The 25,756-nt window shown below is 38.4% G+C and overlaps 1 protein-coding gene across 4 annotated transcripts in view; it reads left to right on the top strand.

Moving 5' to 3' along the window:
• The window catches only part of LOC122529070 (hemicentin-2-like), a 242,492-nt gene that overhangs the window by 192,676 nt on the left and 24,060 nt on the right, over positions 1 to 25,756 (top strand). For all 4 annotated transcript variants that reach the window (XM_043654851.1, XM_043654852.1, XM_043654849.1 and 1 more), the window contains 5 exons: positions 2,563 to 2,714; positions 7,133 to 7,408; positions 7,961 to 8,120; positions 11,087 to 11,424; positions 14,283 to 14,649. In XM_043654851.1, coding sequence (XP_043510786.1) covers positions 2,563 to 2,714; positions 7,133 to 7,408; positions 7,961 to 8,120; positions 11,087 to 11,424; positions 14,283 to 14,649 — 1,293 coding nt within the window. The remainder of the gene's footprint in view (positions 1 to 2,562; positions 2,715 to 7,132; positions 7,409 to 7,960; positions 8,121 to 11,086; positions 11,425 to 14,282; positions 14,650 to 25,756) is intronic.

The raw sequence follows: 25,756 nt of genomic DNA on the forward strand, positions 1-25,756 counted from the left end.
CGAATTATTTACGCAAAGCACGAGTGAAACGGTGGCTGTTGACATAAGCAAGAAATTAAATAATTGAGATATATCGTAATGCCGCGCCGACAGGATTTTAAGAGGTTCTCTCACCGTGTAATACGGCCTCCTTCGAGCCCCTTTCGCTCGTTTACGCGGCCATAAACGTCTTGAAAGACTCTCCTTAACCCTAAGCAACGTGATACCCTCGCAAGACGCATGCGGCTTCCACGTTTCTCCTTCGTTTCTGTAATTTCGAGGACGCTACTTCTGAAGTTACGTCGTTCCAACTTCCCCGGTGTCGGGTATTATCGCGTACTTACCACGAATTGTTAAATGTTGAACGCTTCGAGAATTTTCTAGCGTATGAAATATATATTGAATTATAAAGTACATTTCATCCGTAACAACGAACAGTTTTACACATATTTCTTTCACTTTTCTCTGCAAATTTTTACACGAAGCTTTCCCTTCGTCGAATATTTTTTGTTTCGTTTAGGTTTCGCGGATTTTTAAACGTTTCAAGATTCCTCACGAACCGAAACTAATTGCTTCACTGTGTTAATTATAGTATAATGATTATTTTATTTATTTGCGTTTGCGAATTTCTCATAATTGAATACACAGTGCAATAATGATTGTAGTAAAAGCGTATTTACGAATATTATTATTACCCGTTATTACAATCTTGCAATCGTGTGCATTGCGCAACGCTGTCCGTACACGTTATTCGAATATTGAGTCGAATGAGAAATATTTTACGAATGAGGCACACATTTACGTACAGGTGAATGTATTATAACGCACGATTGGTATTATTGGTATACATTAATATATTATTAACGTGACGATACATTGATGTATTATACATATACAACGTCATTGGGGTTAGGTTCAAAAAATTGCAAAATCAAACTGCAAGGGCGCGAAAAGTTGTTACACAAAGTTTAGAAAAATCCATGCCTCCTAATACCTGCCGAAATTAGGCATTTCCGTCTCGCCATTTCCTTGGATTCTCTCGCATTATCCCGACGCGTGAAACACGACGAAAATGGGACACCGCTTCGCCAGAATAATTTGCAGTTTTCACGAACAGCAGAGCGAAGAGGATAAGTTCGGAAAGTGGTGGCGCTCGCATAAGTTGGTTAAAGTTAAACTGTTCAAAGAGGAAATTTGTTTTTGCAACTAGGTGAGAGTTGGTTATATAACGCGCTTTAGAACAAGCCGTGTCTAGTTAGGAATCTTTCCTTTTTCGCGAAACTTTATTTCGTGTCGCTGGTTATTATATGCTCGGTGATTAAATTGTGCAAAATAAGGGGTTTTTAATAACCGGGAAATTTAAATTCGCCAAGAGGAAGGATCGAATTTTTTTAGAAACTTGTCACAAAGAAAATACCAGGGAATTTAACTTGGAAAAGATTTGTTCAAGACTTTAGATCATTGGTAGATTTATTACGAATTATTAAAACAATTTACTGCACAAAAAAAAAATTGTCATGACATTATACCGAAAATTGATGAAATATATTGGATAATTAGTATTGAGATTTTTGGGGTATATACTGACGCAATTATACGTCAGATTATATCGTCAGGGTTTTTTGGTTTTACGTATAAAATCTGATCGACAGTAAACACGGTAAAATGAGATTTCATTGGGATTCATGGGGAAATTTTATGTTTACTGAAATAACTTCAATATTTGAACAAGTTTGATTTCTCGGCATAATATTACAGTTAAAAATTTAATATGCGTTCTTAATGAGTTTAGCTGAGTTTGACTTAAGAGTTTGAGATTTAAATATTGGACGAATGGAGTTTTTACATCACAGTAAGTTGTTAATCGAAAGTTACTTTGCAATTTAGTAGAAATTATTCAAAGAAATATAAATATGTCGCTGTTTAACAAATTTTTTAAATGTATATAACGTGAAAGTGTCAAAAATAGATTCCATTTGAATTCTCTTGAATCAAAAATATTTATAAGAGAGTTCAAATCGAGCGCTGTGTTTATCAAGTATTCGACGAATGAACCGAAAACTGATTGGAAATTGAAATTACCCGATATCAGAATTTAACAAAGTTTCGGGACAGTTTGAATTTTGAAGGAGGCGAAGTTTTCTTGTTAGCCTGAAAGCAGCTCAACATTCAATATTTAGTACCACTTTTCAAACAGTAACTAATGAATGCAGAAAGTTGCATTGAATTTAGAAAACAAAGACTGCAAGTATTATCGTTAAAATTAACGTACCTACTCGTGCAGCATGATACTTTTTTCGCACAGTCGTAAAGAACAGAATATTTATCCAAATTCAGAGAAAAATTACTACTTTTGTTGACTTGTCACTTAATGATTGAAGAGAGATATTCTGTTATGAAATAGCTTCGCGAAGATTGAACAATATTGGTGGTCATTACATTAGCTCAACTTGCAAGCTAGTTTCATTTACATTTTTCAAATGTTCAAGGTATAATTCAACATGCTTGAAATTTGACGAGCCAAAATTTCCTTCCTCCGTAATACCATCTTATACTGACACTTTTCTTATTTTTTTCTTTCAGTGAAGCCACTGGTCGTGCAGATTTTGACGAAGGAGCCTCGAGTTTCCGCTGACAAGAACTACGATGTGGAGTGCAGGACAAGTGGTTCTAGACCAGAAGCAGTAATTACTTGGTGGAAGGCGGAAAAGCAGATTAAGAAAATGGCGCAAAACGTAAGCTTTGTCGAGGATAAATTCCCAACAATTTCCAACGAGGCAACAGCCGATGCGAAAGCGTACATTTATTTCATAATGGATTTATTATGGAAATATTGGTTGCGTTGCCGACGAAAATTGCCTCGTTCTTTATTCACGTCGTAATTTTATCGTTCGAACGACCGGATTACAATGTTTGACAAGAGAGAGAGAGAGAGAGAGAGAGAGAGAGAGAGAGAGAGAGTGCACGCATCGATATTAAAAACAATGTGCAACGTAATTCGCGATAATTAAAAATGTTCAGTCGCCGATAATTGGAATTTTGCAAAATCCAATGGCGCGCGTCGTTTTGTCGTTAATGCAATTTCTCTTGACCGATATTCTCTGATTGTGGTCTCGCTGTCCTCGCGAGATTGTTTATTTCCCTCTTTAAAAAAAAAAAAAAAACTGCTCGAGCAATTTTTTTACGAACAAAAGCAATGGAAATTAAATCTTTACGTGCACGTGAATTGAAATATTTAAATACCTTCTACTGTAGGAAAGAATCTTGAAAGGACTCGTATGGGCATTAAAATTTTGTTGAAACTCGTTGATTGACAACAGACGTAATGATGTTTGTGCAAATTCATATCTTTTCCCATGTAGAAGTGAAATTATCTTGTAACTATTACAATACGTAATATGTTCTTCTCCTTTCTATATATCTATATTCATATTACATATGCATGGCACGATGAATTTACTATTATACAATTGATTAGAATTTTCTGAAGGCATTAGGTATCAATAGTATCACGAAGAAAAAAATATCATGTCGGAAACTTTGCTGTTCAAATAAGACAAGTAGTTGAGATCAATCATTAGTCAGACGATACACTTTATTTTCATATTAAAATTCACCAGGTTGGAAATGGAATATTTTGTCTGTAGTAACGATTGATTTTAAGTAGAGAGTATAATAAAATAGTTTGCCTCAGTAATGGTTGACCTCGACTACTTATCCTATTTGAAAGGCATACATATGCACATATAAGTCCATTTGCACTCACTGACGAAAAGTAGACAAAACAAACTGTCTTCGTAGATTTCAATTTCTTTTTAGCCATATTCATAAAACTAGGTTACATCTTGTCCGTATCTCTAATCATTCGATACACGAGAAACCAGAATATCTCGATATATTCCTCGAGAACTTCCTCGGCACTGCGCACCATAAAACTGTTTCATAGATTTTAAACAGTATCGACGTCGTTTCTGAAATAAGCAGCAGCGTCTACGATGCAGATCGGGGGGAGGGTTAGGTAAGGAACGCGAGAGGAGAAACCGCGTGGCACACGGGATCAGCAAATCGCGAAAGTCACCAATCGAGTCGACCACGTTAGCGTTTCAAGTTGCGGGAGTTACGGGCGTGCCAGCGTGGTTCGTGACGCGATTTTAAGGAGAATTCTCGAAATCGACGGTAGCCACGGAGTTTCCCCGGTTCGCGACGATTCATCAGGAAGTTGCAGCAATGAAGTTATTTCGTTTTTCCAACAACCGGTCTGTTTCTTTATTTCTTTTTTTTTTTTTCTCTTTTTTTTCTTTCTATTTTTCTCACGAGTTGACTCGACACCATCCATGGAAACCGACCGAGGGAGAAGTTCAAATCCACTGGATACTCTCTGTACCGCCTCCCATCTTTCTCCCGCGACCCCGCACCACGCCCCTCGATAAATTACGGAAGACCTCACCTTCGTTTCTTATTTGCAACGGGACTTTTCCTCCCTCGTAATCGCACGAACTGAAAACCGAATCTCTGTGTCTCTGTGCAGAAATTCTCTTCGAAAGTTTCGGTCAGTTCTCGGATTTCGCTGCGGGGAATATGAAACGGTGTTTCTATCGGGTGAACAATGGGCGCGCGTGAGTTGAGATTTGTAACGAGTAATACAAATTTTTGTTCATTTTTGTTTACGTACCAAGTTTATGCCATGAAACTGTATAGATCACTGAGATTTTCGAATCGAATCGTTTTAATGGGAAGTGTGATTAGAGGAGAAATAAAACTCTTTTTCTTTCTTAACTTCTTGGACGATTGATAATGAACAATTTTAGAATTTCTATTTTGATTGAATTCTACTGTCACCTGTTATAAACAGAAAGAAAGGCGCATTTCTATGTACATTTTGATTTACGTAATGTACTTCAGCTCATGTTCAATTCTTCCATTGTTCATTACAGTACTTATCTACGACATTATAGAACGCTGCGGCTTATCTGACATTTCCTTGCATTAATTCGTGCTAGTCATTCCTCATTTAATTTACAGCCGCTGTATCATGTCCATCGGGTATGCACGTTCGCGTTTACGTTTATCGCAATCATGTATTTTAGTTTTATATATAATCGACGAAAATAATCTGTAGAATATCCAAAGTATAGCACCGGGTACTATATTCGGTAAGTGAAACAATGTTTTATCTTCCTATTGAAAATATCTTTATTTCTTCAGTTATATTTATCTTTGATAATACATGTTAAAATTACATATTAATTACATACTAATTATAATTGATTGCATATTATTACGTACATATTAAAACGAATATTATAGTAAATATTATAGTAGAGTAACAGTAGAGAATATATTATATCGTGGCAAACAGAATTTGCCCAGCTGGAAAATCATCTATCACATTTCGATAAAATTTAGAGACGAATGACAATGAAGTTCTCTTTACTCAAACTTTCATTTCTCAAATATTTAAATCAATTAATATTACGTTCTCGAAAGACAGAACAGTTCACTGCTATGGAAAATAGAATAATCGTCATCACTCAGTTTCGGGTCGAATATAAAATAATACTCGAGAAGTAAAAGTCAGAAAATTCTCCACGGTATATTCGACGAATTGATCACTGAGAAACGTCTTGCATTTTTGACTTACGCCCGGTTATACTGACCGACACTTTCGCCCATACATTCGGCCATCGACAAAGAGCGAACGGCTGGTTGATAAATTATTCGGTCAAGCTCCATAACCGGCTCGAAACGTCAGCTGTTGCCGACCGGAAGCGAAGGGAAATCCGCGATAGATCTGATTTATTTTGCATCGTTTCACGCGGGAGGTGTCCGCAATTTCTGCGCGGAGAAGTTTCGCCGTTGCCGCGTACCCTAGATATATCGACGCTCTCCGCTATCCGCGGAGAGCCTTTATCGAGGAATTCGATCGCGCGGCAAGCGGAACGAAGCTTGCGGTGGGTAAAAAAAAAAAAAAAAAACGTGAACGTAGCGTCACGTAAAACCAGCGAAACAAACGGAGAATGACGCTGCTGGTCAGAATGGGTTAGGAAAAAAAATAAAAAGAGAAAGAGAGAGACGTAGTGGTAGCTCGCGAAGGGATACTCGTCCGTGACGAACCGTTAGTCCCATTCATCGTGCTGGCGCGATGCTCGTGCGCGAGCTTGCGGCTGGATACCGTGTGCCTGGTGGCGTTATCATTAAAATGACATCGCGGCGAAACGCGGAAGGTTACGCGACGCGCTGTAAGAGAAACAGAAAGCTGAAAACCAGCCGGGGAGAGACAGTCATCGACCTGCCACCTATTCGCCCTGCTAGCCTCGCCACCCCCGCTACATTTTCCTCAATTTCGCGCGGCTGCATCGTAAATTCTGAAAAATCGTTAATCTCTTTTTCAACCTCTCCCTCCCACTCCTCCCATTCTGGCCGCCTCTCGCCACCGTGGCGCACCCTTATTCCCTCGTTTCTCTCGCGCGTGGCAATGCGCGCCGCTGCCGAATGGATTTTCATATTAAACCAGTGACAAATCGCTCGGATACTTTCGTTCGCCCTGCTGGGCAAGGGGTGGAAAAGTGTTTCTGAAAGATTTCTGTTTATTAACCCTTTGTGGCCCGGTGTACAGTAGAACACTCGGGGAAATATATACTCGTGTCCGATATTTATTATAATCTGGTTTTTTTTCTACTTTCTACGCAGGTTATACATTTTCCTTGTAATTTGCGTCGTGTGTATTTTCAGGCTCTCGCGTGTATATGAACGAACGTGAGCCATTTTTGCGGATATGAATGTAATTTTACGAATGCGACGCGACAGCGTTAACAAAATGTCAAAATGTCTTACAGAACGGACGTAGTCTGTGAATGAAACTGCTCGTTACACGCTTAGGAGTAGAAATAATTTACAAAGAAGTACTTCGACATTTATTAATTAAGGTGAACATCAGAAAATATGTACAAACGAGTTCAGTTTACATCTAGAAATATCGAAACGAAACCATTCGAATGTTTAGATTCACACTGCTCGTCGTGCAAGTTGTTATTCATATGACGTAATTAATACACTCGCTTTCTCGTTCGTATTCCACGCGTGCACACGAGAGCGTTTGATGGTTTTTTTTTTCACGATCGTAGCTAAAGTGGGCGCTGGTTTTTATTGGCAGTACCCGCTGGAAAATAACGAGAGCCTCAGCGTGCTGAGTTTCGTGCCAAGCATCGACGACGATGGCAAATACTTAACTTGTCGGGCGGAGAATCTTGCTATTCCTGGCAGCGCTTTGGAGGACAAGTGGAGACTGGACGTGCAGTATCAGCCGGTAGTCACTTTGAAGATGGGCAAGACCTTGAATCCCGATGATATCAAAGAGGGTGACGACGTCTACTTCGAGTGCTCGGTTAGGGCCAATCCGAAAGTGTACAAGCTTGCCTGGTTCAAAGACGTATGTTTCTACGTAATACGCCCTTAATCCTATGTCTTGAATGTCTTCTGACAGAAAATGAGTAACTGGTTGTGCTTCCGTCATTTCTTTTACTTGGAAAAATCGCGTGTGCCGTTTTACGATTAGAAAATTGGCATCTCTCTCATTAAATTTTATTCTGTTTTACGTTGCATTTTAGTCTTAAAGTTTTGTTCGAAAGTAAAATATTATCAAACGAGATGTAACGTTTGATTGGAATATCTAACTTCTTCTAAAACGAGAGTGCGAATTTTTTAATTAAAAGTTATAAAAAAAAATTTCCATTTGGTACGTTAAGTTTCACAGTCTGTTCCTATATTCATTCCACATCACTGTATTTGACCTACTGTATTTAATCAACATCTATTTAATCACATTTGAAAAATTACTGATAGGTTTAATAACTTTTACGATCAAATGATCTATAAATAATTGCACAGTGATAAGTTTTCGTTTTATATCAGACATTTACTATGATACATTTATACTGTTCGAAAGCAAGATATTGGAACCAAGCGGAATTATTTGTTGCAGGGCAAGGAGCTGAAAAACAATGCCACGGCAGGTATCGTTCTCAGCGATCATTCTCTGGTTCTTCAGCGTATAACTCGATACTCGGCTGGTGATTACACTTGTCTTGTTGCCAACAGCGAAGGGAAAACTGCCAGTAACCCGGTGACTCTTCAAATAATGTGTGAGTCTATGTATTTTGATTTCTCCAACTTCCTCCAAGCAAATATTCTTTCAGTAATGATTTTAATTTTACCTAGAATATTAAACTGAACGTTTGCCATTCGATAGCGATAAAGGGGTGAAAAAGTAAGTCGAGAAGAAGAATAAAAATGTTCTTATTTCTAAAAAAAAAAGAGAGAAAAAATTGGGTTTTTTCAATTCTTGAGAAAATAATATTTGCATCTTTCTAAAGAAAAATACAGACGAGGCACCTTCTTGTTTCAAATCAAGGGCTTGTCGAACCTCTCTCATGTTATACCTAATCTCCAAGTGATCGATCCGCGATTATCTTTGCAAATAAACGAACAATCCCCGAGCAATCAACCAACGAAACTTCATTGAAACAACGATCGGCGTCAGAATTCGTTCAAACAATGAGCAACACCGTACTCCTTCCTTCCTTCCTTCCTTCCTTCCTTCCTTCCTTCCTTCCGCGAGCACAAAGGCGCGTTCCATTGGCCTGATCTCGAGCTGTGGGTGCCACTCGTTAATCACAAGAACAACGGAAGGGGTCGCCGATAGAATCGCCGCTTCGGGCTTGATATTCTCTCGGCGATTCTCTAATTTGCCAGTTCTCGCGGCCAGGCTCGCTCGATAATTACTTAATCGATGGCAAGTAGCGTGGCCGAGTTACGGGCCAGCCCGTAGCCGGAGAATCGGAAAAGGGAGCGCCCTTCGTCGCCTCGGTGAGAGGGAATCGGTGTGAAAGAGAGCGTAAAGGTGGAGGAGAGGACGGCGATGGAGCGACGGTGATTCAGGTAGGACGAGGACAGGGTGGGATAGTTTTCTGTAAAACACACAGCGCGAGTTATTCTATTAGAATGGTTGGTAACTCGGTGCTGGTAGCTCGGCGTATCTGCATCTTGTAAATGACCTAAGAGGGAAGGAAGGAGTGCGATGCATATTCAATGTATGTAAAGCGCGGCTGAATATTCATGTGTGGGTGAACGCAGCCTGGCAATGTGCTAAGCCAGGCCCGCGCGCGACGAGTTAAAGGGAACCACGAATTTATCCCGATGTTTTGAGACTTACCCTGTCACGCGCCGCCGTTTCCACCGTTGACATTGATCCTTGGGAGCCGAGTCAATGAAGGATCGACGAACTTTGCTCTCGAACTTTCCTCGTGTTCTGTTAATTTCGGGCGGACGACGACGGCGTCTTATTTCCAGTCTTGAACACTGACGATAACAATTTCGCGTATGAATATGAAAATTGGGTTGGCGGGTTAATTAAAATAACTGAACTCGCAAATTGATTTATCGAGTACGACGAACGAAACTATCACTGTATAATTGAACGATGTAGCATTGTGTATTTTTGTTTCTTATTTCGATCAGATAGGTAGATGTATTTTTTTTGATACATGATATGGTAACTCTTGTTAATACGAACATTCTATGTTGAATAAAATTTTACGAAATTTATCCATTTTCTTGAGAGAGAATTACGATAACGTATTAAACGAATGAAATGTTGAAAGGATGAAATATTGATTGAATTGAATTTTAATGACGTTACTTCGGGACAGAATATCGTTGCTCGTTTGCAGCCTCTGCAAGAGTCCGTCGCAATTGATTTTCCGGATAATTCGAGAAGTAAATTCCGCATAATATACAACCGTACGGAGATCCTTACGGTGCAACCGTAAGACAACATTATACGCGTCTCGATTAACATGAAGCGACTGGTAATGCGTGGTAATCAGCAACCGGTGCGCCGTGCGTTTCGCTCGACAAATGCAGTGCCGGTGATACGTCGTGCATCCAGTATCGTCGACTTCTCGTATTAGTAATTAATTCGCCAGTGCATCAAACACATCAGATTGAAACTGAGCCGTCTGCTGATCCCGTACTTCCGTAATAAATCATCTCTCGTGCCATTTGGAATTTCCGTGTGCCGCGGCCTATTGCAGATACCGATGTCAAGGGAATTTCCTATTAGGCGATCGATCGAACCGGTCGCTGCTGTTCGACGGCGTTGGGCTTCTTCATCCATTTCACGCGCCAACATCTTCTCACATTTGGATATTAAACGCTCCCACGAGCGTCGTCTTCTCTCTACGCTCTTCCATATCGATCGTGATTCCTTCTACTCGAAGGAGCGAATTAAGGAGAGTATCGATCGGAGTTAGATTTAAATTCGTCTAATTTTTCTTCATGAATGTAACGGGGTAAAAAGAAAAAAAAAATTGGAGTAAATTTATAATGAAGCTATTTGAACTCGTGTAATTTTTTTCTTGAAGCAGGATCATTCGTGTCATTTAAAATTCAATGTTCAAGTAAATTAATATATATATATTACAACATAATAATAATAATAGATATATAAGGAAGGAAAAAATAATGTGTTTTTGGTATTACAAGAAATTTGGTATTATAAGGAAAGAACATCAAAATGAGAAAGTGATCGAGGTATGATTACTTGAATCAGTGTAAAAGTCAAGTAAGTACCTGAATTCTTAAATAAAAATATTATATATTCTAAATATTTTAATATCGTATATTAAAAAATATTATTCTTTCTTCTCGACTTAATTTACACGCAAGGATCTCCCTCCCTGATTTACACAAAAGTGTAATATGATCTTCATAAAAAAATCACTAAAATAAATTCCAGAAATAAGTCAACATACGCGCTAGAAACAAACTGAATGAATATCTGAATATAATACTGTATAAAATATTCATCGAACGTTAAAGTTGGTTCCTCTACACTTCCCTTCGTTCATTTACATTTCATTCGCGCACCTCATCGCCCATCGCCAAGAACAAAAATCGTTTCAACAGATAGAAGGTCATTTCGCTTAATATATATTTCGCGATTGAAAAATGTTCGTCCCCACGAAACGTTACCTACCTATACTTGACGTTGAACCGTTATCCGTGATAATCCTCTCTGTTTTCCTCGAACGCAAACTTTCTTTCACAGACACGCCAGTCTGCAAGGAAGGCAGAAGCGAGGTGGTCGTTGGCGCGCTGAAACAGGAAACCGTATCGTTGGTTTGTTCCGTGGAGAGCCACCCGGCCCCCTTGATTTTCCACTGGACATTCAATAATTCCGGCGAGTTGGTGGAGGTCCCTCATTCTCGTTACTCTCATATGGCGGCGGCGGTCGGCACTCCGTCCGTTGCCGAAAGCCTGAAGGAGTATCCACAGTTCCACGGGTCCAGGCTGAACTACACGCCGGCAACGGAAATGGACTACGGCACGGTGGCGTGCTGGGCGAGCAACCAGGTTGGCAAGCAACGGACGCCGTGCCTCTTTCAGGTAAATGCACTTCTCTCGTTTCTCTTACGTGGCGCCTGTGGCTTGCAATTTTCGCGATTGTTCATCGCGTCGTTATTATTTGGAACGCGATGCTGCATTAGACAGAATAATTTTACTTCGACGATTCCTTCTTTCTATGCGCGCGCGCGTGTCGGTGTGTGTGTGTGTGAGTAAGTGGAATAGAGTAAACTTAAAAATTATTTTCAATAAGACATGTTTTTGATAAACAGGTGAATATATTTATTTTGCCTTAATTTCTTATACATATATTTAATTATTGATATATTATACATATATTTGTTACTAAGTTAATCATTATATTGTATTTTTAAAAATTAAAAAAATTTTTTTTAATAATTATATATATATATATTATAATTCTATAAATTTGTATAAATCTTTAAAAAAATTGATAAATTATAAACTTTATTATTCTAAAATTATTAATTCTAAAATCATAACTTAAAAATAAAATTATGTACATTATTATATATTATTTATTCCATAAATTCGAACGCTTAAATTATTTTTTATACATCGATGCTTTAAGAATAGAAATGTCTCATTTCCGAATGATTAATTAGATTATTCTTTTGTATTTCAATAGTATAATTTTTTATAAGATAGTAATGACTCGCGAGTGAAAGGAAATACAAACGATGAAAATAAAATAAATTCTAGTAGAGTAAAGAATTTTAAGAAAAGTGTTGGAAATGTTATAGAGTGAAGAGGAAAAGTACTTTCTTTTCTACTATAGATATACTAGATTTTTGCGAGTCACCATAGTTTCTATTTCGGTTCGTGTATTGTTCGTTTTATCCTTGACACCGTGTACTCGACACGGAGACATAGTAAAAAATTCGACTTCGACTTCTCGACACAACTTTACGTTTTGAGCTTAAACACGATTTGACCATTCTCGATGTTATATTCGATGCGCGAGTTACAATGTCCTTTGGAAGAATGAACCACAAGGCAAATGAAACATGATGCGCATTATTTCTACAGTTTGGCGAACCAAAATTTGGTGAAATTTACGGAAGATAAAATTGTTCCTTTGGTGCAAATCGTTCAATTTTCAACATTTAAATTTCCTTGACTCGTGCAATGGCTAGACACGGATTTTTCTACACTTTTCAGAAATTTAATGACGCAGATATTCATAGAATGTACATAATATTGGCAAAGTTATCAATTGATTCGATTAATATTGAATTTTTTGGTAAAACATATAATCTTTTCGTGAAGAAGAAGGAGAAAAATATCTTAGAAGGCAAGATACATCGATAATCGAAAAAATCCGCTGCAAAAGTTGAGTCTGTCAAAGTGAAATGCACCGATGCGTATTTGTATGTGATCGGCGTATTGCAGATTGAACATGCAAACACAGAATTGCTTTTAATGGCCCGGAATCGAGTTTCTTCGAAAATGGAAAATGTTCGACCTACCGAAATGTCTGTGAACCTTCGTACACTCGTCGACTGACATACATCGAATATAATAGGCAGATGAATGAAAATGGTACATATTTGGCAAGAGCTCATTCTCGTTTTTTTGAAAAGATATTCGTTCGCTAAAATACGGATGAAACAAGATGGTGTTTGTTTGATGTTGTTGATAAATCTTGTGTCCCTGTATAAAAAGATGTCTGATTAATCTTGTGTCCCTGTATAAAAAGATGTCTGATTAATTTCCAAACGCTTGTTTAAAGTTTCCTTCCATTTTATGTAACATTTAATAATAATGTTCTATTCTCGTTCAGTGATTGTTTGAAAAGAAAAGATAATTTTGTGAATATGAACTATATATCGAAACTGGAAACTTCTTACATTTCATATTATATTCAAATAAATCTAATTCTGATCAGGTTGTATTGTGTCTATGCACGTAAATATTTGTAATAATGAATGACTATACGACATTATGTACCAGTTTCAGTTAATCTCTATTAATCAAGCTCTATCAATTAATTGAGTCAACACAGTACCGTATGATTGTTACGCTGATCTGTTGCAAGTTACTCAATCTAAGTGCAGTCATATTGATCACACAATATTCTGCACACACAGCTACATCTAAACTATCGCGCAAATAATAGGAGTTACTTTAAATCTGTGTCATATTGGAATTTTCTCGATAAATTCTATGCTACTCCATTAACTGGGTCATAGATTTTTTTATCAGTTTCTTCGAAATTTCATTTCCATAGAATGCTGCTTTAGTAGCAACTTTTAATTTATTTGAATAATTGTGCAGCATCAAATTCTAACACGTTACACTTTATGAAATTATTCAGCACGTAGCATACGATTTTTGAATAATTTTAAAAGATAAGAATACGGCAGAGGTAAAAGTTTTCTGAGAATAATTAACTTGGAATATTCATAATTAATTTAAATTACGTAAATTACATGTAAAATATTTACAACTGGTTAAAAGATCCATATATCCGTCATGTTCTTCTTTTTTTAAAATTATCAGAAAATTCGACATAATTTTACGAGGTTGGTCATACTTTTGTCATTTTGTAACTTCGCCAAAAATCACGCACACATGGGAAAGTTAAACGAGAATCAAAAAACTCTGCTGCGTTCCCTTAATGGATCAATATTCTATCATTTCTATCACACTAAAATTGGGTCAAACTTCATACATCGATGATAACTTTGAAACAACGAAACCCACGAGAGGAACTGGCAGAAATTTTCACTGTTTCTAAAAATCACAGCGCAATCTTAGCCAAACGTTGCGAAATGAAATTGCAACTTTTTCCCCAATTGGGGAGGGGCGCGGCTTTTCGGTCGGATTCGAGCGTACGAAACATCCATTACCGAGACACGGACGGTCATATTTTCCAGGTGATAGCCGCAGGACGTCCGTACGCTCTGCATAACTGCAGCACGACGGAAATGTCGGCGCCTTTGGACGCGGAGGAACTGAACGCCAAGTCCGGGACAGGGCTGATCGTTCGCTGCTTGGAGGGTTACGACGGTGGCCTCCCGATCCACAGTTACCAGCTGGAAGTGGTGGCGGACGAGGACGGTGGGCCAATCTTATTGAACAAAACCGTGCCCGCAAGCCCGAACGGGCCGACTTTCGAGGTGGCAGGCCTAACGACAGGAAGGAGTTATCGACTTTTTCTGTACGCGATTAATGCAAAGGGGAGGAGCGAGCCTGCCATTCTCGAGCCAGTGACCCTGAAGGGTGTCGCCATGTACACGACCGGTGAGTGCATTGACTTTCTAATGTCGTATCGCGACCGTTTGACAGATGTCAAATCGATTTGACGCGCAATGAGAAACGATTCTTCGCGGCGAAACGTTTAGCAATTTTCGTGCGACGTTCAGTGTATTTTACGTGTATGTTTGAACCGAGATGTTTTGTAGAAGTAATTGTGTCGCGTTGGCAAAATTTAATTGTTAGGTTAGGCTCTGCGTTGAGTGAATTTTAATGATGAATTTTAAGAGCACGTAAAGATAATTTGGCAGCTGAAAAGTTAATACGTTTCTTATTAATAGTTTTGAATTACATAAAGTAATTGTATCAACTTGCTAGAATTAAAAAAAAAATCAATTATTATAATCAGTTTAATTGACTTACTTTGTGTACTTTATTAGATATGGAATCTATTAAATATTTATTATTTAGATGTTAAATTTCAAGTATATAACTTTTTTCGTTGGTCAATGTTGGTAATGGATATCTTCTTGTTAGTTTCTTTATCAGAAAGTTTGTTTGTTTTATCAGGATTTCGTTTGTTCACGGAAGAAATTAATTGTCTTCTTTCTATTTCTCGTTCGTTTGCAACCGTTGCTCTGACATCCTTCGTGACGTTTGAATTTCGCATTCAAAATTTCAACGTAAAGCCCGAAATTCTCAGTTTCGAGCATAGAAGGAAATAATACTTCGTACAAATCGAATAATGAGGATACGGCGTGCACGAAACGACTCAATCCACGGTCAATGAGCAGCTGTTACTGAAAGAAATTCGTCGTGAAACGAAACCTCGGCACGAACTTGCTCGACGGTTCAATAGAATCACCATAATCGCAGATGGTAATGTCACGCGAAGCCACGCAATTACATAGGCAATAAATATCGAGTAAGACGGTAATAAATATCGCCAAGCTGGTTCTCGAATTGCATACGAAACACGCTTTAAGGATCGCTGTTTAAATCTTTGCACCCGTCGATCGATCGTGCAGTGACTTTCGTTCTGTTCGTTTCGAGTATTAATCACAACAACTGGCAATCACGCAATCATTCGAAGCAGAAACAATTAAACGAGAGTTGTTCCTCGACGATAAGCGATCGAGGATGCAATTACCGCTTGTTCGATTGTTATTTCGATAGTGACGATATAGAGAGAAAGAGAGAGAGAGAGAGAGAGTAACTCCATGATGGTTGTGTTCAGTAATTACAGATGCGTAAGAGATTCCAGCGAATATGAGCTTATTACAAGTTAATTATTTTCTTCTTTTTTTTTTCTAAAAGAATGTTTTCAATCAGAGGACCTCGAACGCGTCGAACAGTTGAATAATTCGTTCCCTCGTTTCAATCTCAGTGACAATTATTATTTAGAAAAAAGTTGTTTCAACTCTTCGATCAATACGAGATTTGAAAATTAAATATTAATCATTCAGCTGGGGAAAACTTTTATGCCGTATCGTGAAGAAACTTTTCGAGCCGAAATGAAATAAAACGCAGTCCTACTCTTCCAGTTACTAATGGATTGCAGATTTTCATGAATTTATGGGAATGTATTATAATATAGAAAAGTATACAACGTATCCAGTTACTCGTTATAACATTTAATAAAATCCAGGAAATATTTGTTAAACGGTGAAAGAAGAGATATGAATTCATTACTGCGGATCTGATATTAATTAAAAATGCAGAGAGCGCAAAAATGCGTATAATATCGAAAATTTTTACTACACGCTCCAATAAACGTAATCGTTTGTTTCACTACGTTATATTTAATATACATAACGGCATGTTGATAAAAAATACAAAAATAAAGCATAAAAATTCCCAGTCTGTCGATCAACATTAATTCGACTGCGCAAAGCGTAATTCGCGATACGTTACGTAACGTTTCGCGAGTTCTTGTAAGAATAACAGCGACGAGAAACTTAGCTGGACACGCGTATTTCGCGATTTCTCTAATTCGGCCGTGAGACAGAGGACGAGAGAGGCAGTGGGAGAGGGTGTATTTACATTATCGAGTTCAGTAAAACGTCGAGAAGTTTTCTCGTTACCGGCGATGATTATTTTCGCATTATCTGCAAGGATAGGAGAACGGAAGCCAAGTGAAACTGGGACGCTTCTCGGCGAACGAACTTCTTACCGTTTGACAAAACGAGAAGTTAAAAGAAAACGAGAACGTCCGGTAAATTTTAAGTCCCGCCCGGGTCGGGGAGGACTGTTCTCGAAACGGTGGCACGGCACGATTAACGACCGAGGGAAATGATCGAAACTAGACTATAAATTGGAAGAGGTATAATTGGAGATGGTATCCAGGCCTTTTTTATCGGATATCGAATTTAGATACACTCTCTCGAGATCCTACTTTAACCGGAAAGCAGTATTGGATGATCGTTATCGTTGTTCTTTGTCCCGATGGAAAAATGTGTCGCGATACTCGTTAGGCAATGATTTCGTATTGATTAATGTACAGTCCCAGTAGCAAAAGTATTGCTTTAGACGGTTCTCTTCTGTGAGAGTCTATATTTTATATTCTTATGGTAGAAACATCGTATCTCGTTAAATTTCTAACTTGTGAAGCTTTAAACTGTGTGATGACGATTCATTTTGGATTATTGAAATTCAGGGTATCTGAGTTTGAGGTCAGGAATAGATTGAAATTAAAATTCGAAAAAGTGATTTACGTCTAAATTATTATGGTTGTATTATATTCGCGAATAATCCAACGATGACAAATACGACAGTTTTACCTAATTTAAATAATTAATTTTCATAGAAATACATTAAACGACGATCCTATGATAATCGAATGTTTAGAATCTGTCATTTACAAAATTGTAATTCCTACTAATAAATAATTTATATTAGATCTGATAGTCTATCGATAATTGATGTGAGGTTTGACCAGTTATTATAATTCGAATTATAATATATTATTGACCCATGTTGTTGAAGTATAGTTTTTCAGGAATAGAATCCGTGTAAAAGATCATCATTGTAGATTTTAAATTGCATGATATTTACAGAAATCTATATACACTATAGAATAGATACAAACAAGTTTTTCCATTACCTCTTGAATAATAAATTTCATGTTTTTCTATTTTCGTAAAAATATTAATATTCACAGTATTTGCTACTTGGTAAAAATATAAAAATCCACGATCTAATTGCAGATCTAATTATATTGCAAACGAAGAAGTTCGCTAAATACAGTGAATTGTATTATTATACATTTCAATATGGCGACTATTTTTTTAAGCATAAAAATTTGTATCGATGCAGTCGGAAATTCATAAAAATTTTAATGCAGCGTTAAACGCGCGAAAGCATGGAAAAATGGGCAAAAATGCAAGTTCACCAGTGATTCGACACTCGACACAGGCGAAAAAAGAAAAAAAAAAAATGCGAATTCGCATGACATTGTCGCGCGCCATGTCTGTTTCAACGTTGAATATTTTTCAAACGCGAGAATTATCATCGACACGTGTGGAGGTTCATAAAAATTTTAATCGAAAGGTAAACGCGCGAAAACGTGGAAAAATAGACAAGGGTGCGAATCCACCGTGATTTCGTTTCAATTCGCAAAAAAAAAAAAAAAAAAAAAGGAAAAAATACGTGCATCGCGACGTTTGGAAACGTACGTAATCAGCATTAATCAAATCGTTGACGTCCGCAACTGTCATATCCCGTTGCAACGCAAACTTTGATCGTAATTGTCGTTTTTAATACGCGACAGGAGTGCGCGAGTGCTATCAAGCATTTATGGATCTCGATATAATTCATGAACGTTGGATCTTGCCAACGTTTGAAAAACGACTGGCTTGATATTAAAAACTCCTGCGACGTGCAACGAGAAACAAAAGTATTCCTATAATTAAAACGTAGAAATAAGAAGAGAAATACCCGGTTTCTGTATTGTTGAACACGTTTTAATTACGAGTTGTTCAGAAGTCGTATCGATCAATCGAATTTATTTATAAAAAAAAATAAACTTCTAAAAGTATCCGGTAAATGATAAAATTTAAAAAAATTTATGAACAATGGATTAATTCTGGAAGATTTATATATTTAATTCTATGTATCTACCTATGCAGTAGATAATTTAATTCTATTTTGTAGATTAATCTTTGCGTACGTTTATTAATAGAGATATCTGTGCATAATCTGTACAGTTACGTACATTTAAATATTTTTTTTTTTTAGTAACAGAGGAAATATTTCTATCGTTATTATTAAAACAAATGTATGCAAAGTCGATCGAATATTCCCTACTTTAGATCCGAATTTTCTTCTTTCGACATTCCCTTCTCTTTGTAAGGTACAACTTTCGCAGACTCTTTGTAACATTTTATTATTAACTCCAAAGTACTCGAAGTTTCTTGAATAAAGGGCGCACTTTAATGTGCCGCACGCTCAAAGACGAACTTTGAAAAGCGCCTTGTAAGAAACTAATTAGTTTTATATTTATCAAGGGATTTGGTATTAGCCGATGATTGAATGAACGAACTTTCTAAATTTTATTTATTTGTCTCGTATTACCTATACTTTCTACTTTATACTTATATCAAATTATTACGCGGATATATCATCACGGATGATTAAAGCTGATTCCTCAAAGATAGGTATTAATTTTATTTCTTTTAATTAAATTAATATTACCATAGTGAATTTTTACGAGTCAGAAGTTGCAAACTACAGAATTAATAATTCACACACAAGGGTGACAAATTTGATGAGAAAAACGAAAGAAATTTCACACTTTTACGAATTAGAAGTTTATAAAATTGGCAAATATCAAATCCCTTGAAGAAATTGTAGAAATTCAGATCATCTACAATTTGTTCATTGCCAGTTCGCTAATAATAATACTGAATAATGTAGGTCAATCTTTTGACCTGCAACAAATATCTCTGCGAGGACCGTTATTTAGAAGGATATTAACCGAAAGCACCGGGCACTTGCTCCGATGACGAAGGAAACCTCGCAGTAGAAGCCTCGGAACCCGTCAAACAAAGACACACAGTGGTTTCAAAATGTCAATATCGCGGAACCGCGTTAAACCACCCAGAAATTTAGTACCCTCATCGTTCCTTTGCGATCACGGGGCCTTCGGCCGTCGATATTTTTCAGTCGTAATTGGCCAAGAGTCGGGCGCAAAACCCACAGATCGTTCGTCGAAGTCGCATGAAAGGTTTCGTGGTATAAAACGGCGCACAAAGCCCCCCCATAAATTCAGCGCGCTCGTTTTTCACGCCGAAACTGACTCACGATGGAACGACACCGGCACCAAGAGGAACGGAGAAATAAATAAAAAAGAAATATAGTAAAAAAAAAAAAAAAAAATCGCGAAAAAAACGAGAGAGAGAAAGAGAAAGAGAGAGAAAGAGAGAGAGAGAGAGGAAAGAAAGAAAAACGTGGGACTCGCCAATGGTAACAGCCGCTGTCGCGACGGCGAATGACTGCGCGCCGATTCCGGCGGAGGGTGGCTTTTGAAAAATGACTGGCGGCCACCCCGGAAAAACGCTGAACTCCGCTTTCGACGGTCCATTTGCGCTCGCACGTGGCCTTGCACGCCTATTATGCTCGCGATAGCCGATACAATGACGCCGGATACGATCGCAATTCCGCAAATTTCGTCGAGACGCGCGCGCACGCGCGCATCGTTGTTGCAATTAGTCGTTTAGCCTAACGCCCTACCAAACTCGGCACATCGCCAATTAGAGAGATGGGATCAAGGTTTACACGTACCTATTTACGAATGTATAAATTTGATATTACTTCGGATGAAGTAAAAATATCTCAACGAATGCACTTGAGATGCATTCGTTTTAGCTCCGTGTAATGTGTGATTCGTTCGTTGTATTCGTGTAAATGTATTGATTTTTAATGTAATGTGATCTCGAACTGCGGAGTGAAACACCTACGGATTTTGAGAACGTATTCGTAAGAAGTTAGAATTCTATACTTCGTTCCGACGATTACACTCATTCGTGAATTCGCTGAACTAGGAGACACGTTGTCAATTGTCTGTCACGATCAGTATTAATTACTTAAGTGTCAGATGAAGTTTCAGAGAGAGATTGTAAGAATGTCATACAATATTATGTATGTAATACAATATATGATATGATATAATATAAATGTTTGTTTAATGAAAATTATGATAATAGAACAACAGATAATTAAACAAGACAAATTACTTTAAAACACCACGAATAAATTCTTTTAACAACACGATTGACACCTTTCAACAGTTCTCTTTCAACGACTCTCACGACTCTGGTCTTTTTTTCAAAATGAAAAGCGCTCCGTGCCTACGTTGGACTTCTCGCATCACATTCATATCTCTACGATCAACAAACAGGCCATCTGTTATATTTGAACATAACTAAAATTATAACTACAGATTAATTATAATAACCGATAACCGATATACTACGTATATTTACCATTGGAAATATTTGCAAAGAATTGGTATTCAACGGCGAAAGATTCAGACCCACTTGCGAGATGTTCGATCCCATCTCTGCCCACCATAGACCCCATAAGGCAGCCTGACTGTGGTCTGGCTCGTTGCTGGCCACGTCGCAGATACATTGAAGCAGTTCCAAAGGAGAGAGAGAGAGAGAGAGAGAGAGAAGGGTGGAACAGAGGCCGGTTCGTCGGCGCTGAACACAGCAGAACGCAACCGCAGGTATCGGACTCTGCGGACCTTGCAATTAACAAAACAGATTACACTCAATCAACGAACACCTATATCTCCACCGGTGTCTGTGTGTCAGAACCGTTACAACGGTTTTCACTACCCTTCCGCCGATGCCTTCTGAACGTGAACGCAGCCGTCTCTCTCTCTCTCTCTCTCTCTCTTTCTCTCATACACACACACTCTCTCTCTCTCTCTCTCGATGATAAATACCGGAATCCCCCAGTTGGCCGGTGCCTCTTCCTCTGGTCGATAACGGCGCATCCGTTTCTGCCGTGGCCACGATCGTTTGCCGAATTAGTTTCAGATGGTAGGGTCTGCTACCATGGTGTTGCTATGCATCTGACGAGAAAGGATCGCGCGAGGTGAGCGCGCGATATCGAAGTTTCGACGTGCCGCCGCTCGTAGCGAGCGAACGCTTGTCATGGTAACGGGGGGTGACGAAGCAATTGATGCGATGGGGTAAGCGATAGGCAACGGTTTGATAGTGGATTTTGCCGAGAATTTGGTGGAATTGGCGGAGAGTATTTTGCGGTGGAATATATTTGACAGAGGATGCGGGACTAGGAATGTGAATGACGTTTCCAAGAAGACGTTTCAAAAAATGCATAGGACTTAAAGAAAAAAAAAAATATATATATATATATATAAATATATATTATTGAATATATATAATATATGAAGATCGTAGAAGATCGTTTCTTAAGTCATCATTCGTAGCATGAAAATGATAATAAAATTTTGAAAATTCCGATATAAAACCGGCGAAGTACAGTCGACGTAACACGAGTCGAAGCTAGCCAGCTTCGTAATCGATAGCGCTAAGTGTTTCTCCAACTTATCAGTAACCGCTTCCTCACGCCTGCACGATATTCGCAAGGAAAATATTTTCCCTCCACTCGCGCTTAAATCGATATTATCAAAGCAGATCGTTTCGACCGAGTTGACAATGAAATTCATCGAACCGTCACGATTATTCAGTTGTACACACACGTATATTCCAGTCGCTCGTATTTACCATGTTTCCCATTACACGTCATGTTTCCCCAACGATCAAATTTATCGCGTGGCCGTTCGCAAGGAAATTGGTCGGAGCGAGCGCGAATTCGTGGCGCGGTTTCCGGCGTCCCACGAGAATCGCCGACAAAGACGTCGCTGGTCCACGACATCGGGCGATTGTATGTTTGCGAAATTGCTCGCGGCGAATTCCTTTCGCGCCACAGGCGTCTCCGTTATAATCGACTTTACCCCTGACGTAGCTCGTGGGACATAACAGAAAGTCTTTTGCCAAACACACACTGGGATAACGCGGTGTTAACGCTCGCCCTGATCCATTTCGTCCCGTTTGTATAAACAATTGAACGTCGACATCGTCGTTCGTCCCTTAGAACATATAAATTTCCCTCCGTTTGCAAGCAGAGCGACGTTTTGCAAAACGTAACTTTGAATAGGATTGAACAAAATTATGCACATGTATCTTTGCATTGATCTGAATTCACGAAAGGTGCAATGATCAGTGCAAAATCTTTCCAATATTATTAAGATACTGCAGATTTGTAGCAAATTTCATACAACTAATGTACGAACATTGTACATAATCCTGCGTAGCTTAGATTAAAGTTTGCTCGTGTCTCGCTCCGTATCATTCATCAATTTCAAACAATTTAAATTCTATCATCTATATATTGTAGATTCGTTCAATTCTCGTCTCTCTCGTTTATAAAACGCACAGTTGAAATAAATTTGTGGAAAGTTCGAGTGAGAGGCACGGAGCATTTGTCTGACAACGACAAATATCCTAAATAATATATTTGTTGTATTCGTAAAGTTCAAAGGTAACGAATGAAAACCAAGAATATATATATATTCGTCACTCTCCAACGATTGCACAACAAATTGAAAGTAACAATCTACATCGAAGAAACCATTTTCTACAACATAAATCGGAACTTATGGATCGGAACGGACCCCATATGAGATTTCGTGCGGTCGGTTGGTAGACGATCTGCCGTGCGAAAGTTAATTCAGTTCGGCCAGCGGTGTTCGATATATGTGTGTGTGTGTGTGTGTGTGTGTGTGTGTGTGTGTGTGTGTACGTACGAATGACCGCGCACACAGCGGGTGTCGACTACCGTGTCCGATTCGCCTCTTCTCCTTCTTCGTCGTTCGCCTCTCCTTCGCCTAATTCCGACACGCCTGACTTTGCACCCGTGTCCGTGTGCGCGAGGGTGGCGAGCTGCAAATATTGATTTGACGACCGTAAGCCCGCGGCGCTGATTTGTCCGAACGACGCGACGGCTGTGGTCCGTCGCAGCCAATTTGCGGCCTCTTTGCTTTGTCCCCGTTTGATGGAACGCCATCCGAGAAAGGTCAGTTCGTCAAGAAAGACGTCGCGACGCCATCTTCCGTTTGTGCATTAACAGCGTTTCGACTCGGTCTTCGCCTCAAGATAGGTTGAGAGTGTCAATTTGGGAGTATCGTGATTCCTAGTAATTCGAAATTTTTGCAAAACGCTACATTTTAGATATTAGACGTAAATAATCAGGATTTTTGGTAGCAGATTATTTGAATCGGGAAGCATTCTTGTATATTGAACGTTTAGTAACAATGGCTCGTATCGCAGTAATGTAAAATTAAATTTAATTTAATTATTAAAAACTGTATAATATTATAAACTATAATTAAAATTAAAAGCTATATAATATTAAATTAATTAAATACTATATAATATTATAGTATATTATATTGATTAAAAACTTTTCTCAACAGTAATGATAACGTGGTCATCTCGTACACTTTTCACTGAATATTAACTATCCGTACGTATAATAAAATATTTACATTTCATTAATATGTAAATAACACGCGCGAAGGTTTAATCGATTTAATTCTGAATCTTAATTCTGAATTTATGAAAAAGTCATGAATTTGGAATTAATGAACTGCCCCAGGGGGTTTTCATTGTACCGAAACGTTTCTTTTTCTCTGCCGTTTCTCTTATTACACTTCACGCCAGATCCCTCTCGGACGATGAACAATAATACTTCTACAATACTTTAGTTAAACGTATTAACAGCACGTCAGATAAAGAACAATCCAGGAAGATTTTGTCCTGGAAATCTGCAATTCATGAATCCTCATAATCCCCTAAAGGGTTGTTTACAAGAACCAACGCAAGCCACCGGAATATGTAACAAGATAGACCAATTCTCTGTATATTATAAAATACGATTCTATAATCTGCACGTATGCTACATTATCATTGCCCTCTTATCGAAACGCCGTTTGCACGGTAATTAGATTAATAACTACAGTCTACGAGTAAACGAGTAAATTCTACGGCACTCTGCTTATAATGAAACCATCAACAGGCTGCAGACATTTATAGAAAGTTATATTATTCAAAAAGTAAAATCCAGATATTGTAATACTGATGTTATCTATATAACACTGTGTTTGCACATCACGCGCATTTTACACATTTTTGTGATATTTCTGACAACGCGGTACGAAGTGATACTATCACTTCGTATTATCTCCAAAACAATTCCAAAAGATACCTAATGAGGTTCATTCAACGAGACTCCAACTCGAAATCCTTCTGGTTGGAGGCTCGAAAGGACGTAAGAACAAAAAGAGAGAAAAAAAAAAAAAGAAAGGAAAAAAGCGCAATTCCTAGGGTGGAAAAATAAATGGCGGTCGGAACTATCCTTCTCTTTCGCTCCCTTTCTCCCAATTCGAGGTAACAACGTAAAACGGCGAGACGTGTTGAGAAACGCGAACAGATCTGAGAGGAGAGATGGCTCTTGTCTCTGTCAGTGAACAAAGACAACGGGGTGGGTGGACGAGCAGTTTCTCAGGTATCGACGAAAAGGAGCCACGGTTCCCCACCGAGGAGGTTAGGGGAACGACGGGAGGAAAAACTGAGCGAGCAGAGCCCTGGTTTGATGGCGATGATGGCGCGACGGTGCAAGAAAACGAGCGCGGAGAATGAAACCCGCGGACGAAGCGCGAACAGAATCCTTTCCATCTCGCGGTGGCTGTTGAACTAGCTCCGGCTAATCCATTAGGAAAATTAAGCGTGGGACAGGGCTTTTCCTTATTCCTGACGGAGTAACGTATCCTCCTCTTTGTTAGCCTGCAACGCGGATCATGGAATAAGAAATAAGGCCGTCTATTCTTTAAGTACGCACCGGTGCTTCGCCGGCTGGTGAAAAAGGTAGCGAGGAAGAAGAAGAACCGTGGCAGCCAGAGAATGAAAGAAACGGATAAGATATCGGGAGACGGGGGGGAAACGAAAGCAACGTGATAAATAGTTATTCTTCCCTCCGTCTTCTGTTTTCCCCCCTTTTTTCTTTTTTTTTTTTTTTTTTTTTTTTTTTTTTTTTTTTTTTTTTTTTTTTTTTTTTTTTTTTTTTG

Source organism: Frieseomelitta varia, unplaced genomic scaffold (genome assembly GCF_011392965.1).
Source record: "Frieseomelitta varia isolate USP_RPSP 00005682 unplaced genomic scaffold, Fvar_1.2 scaffold_277, whole genome shotgun sequence".
Lineage (NCBI taxonomy): Eukaryota > Metazoa > Arthropoda > Insecta > Hymenoptera > Apidae > Frieseomelitta > Frieseomelitta varia.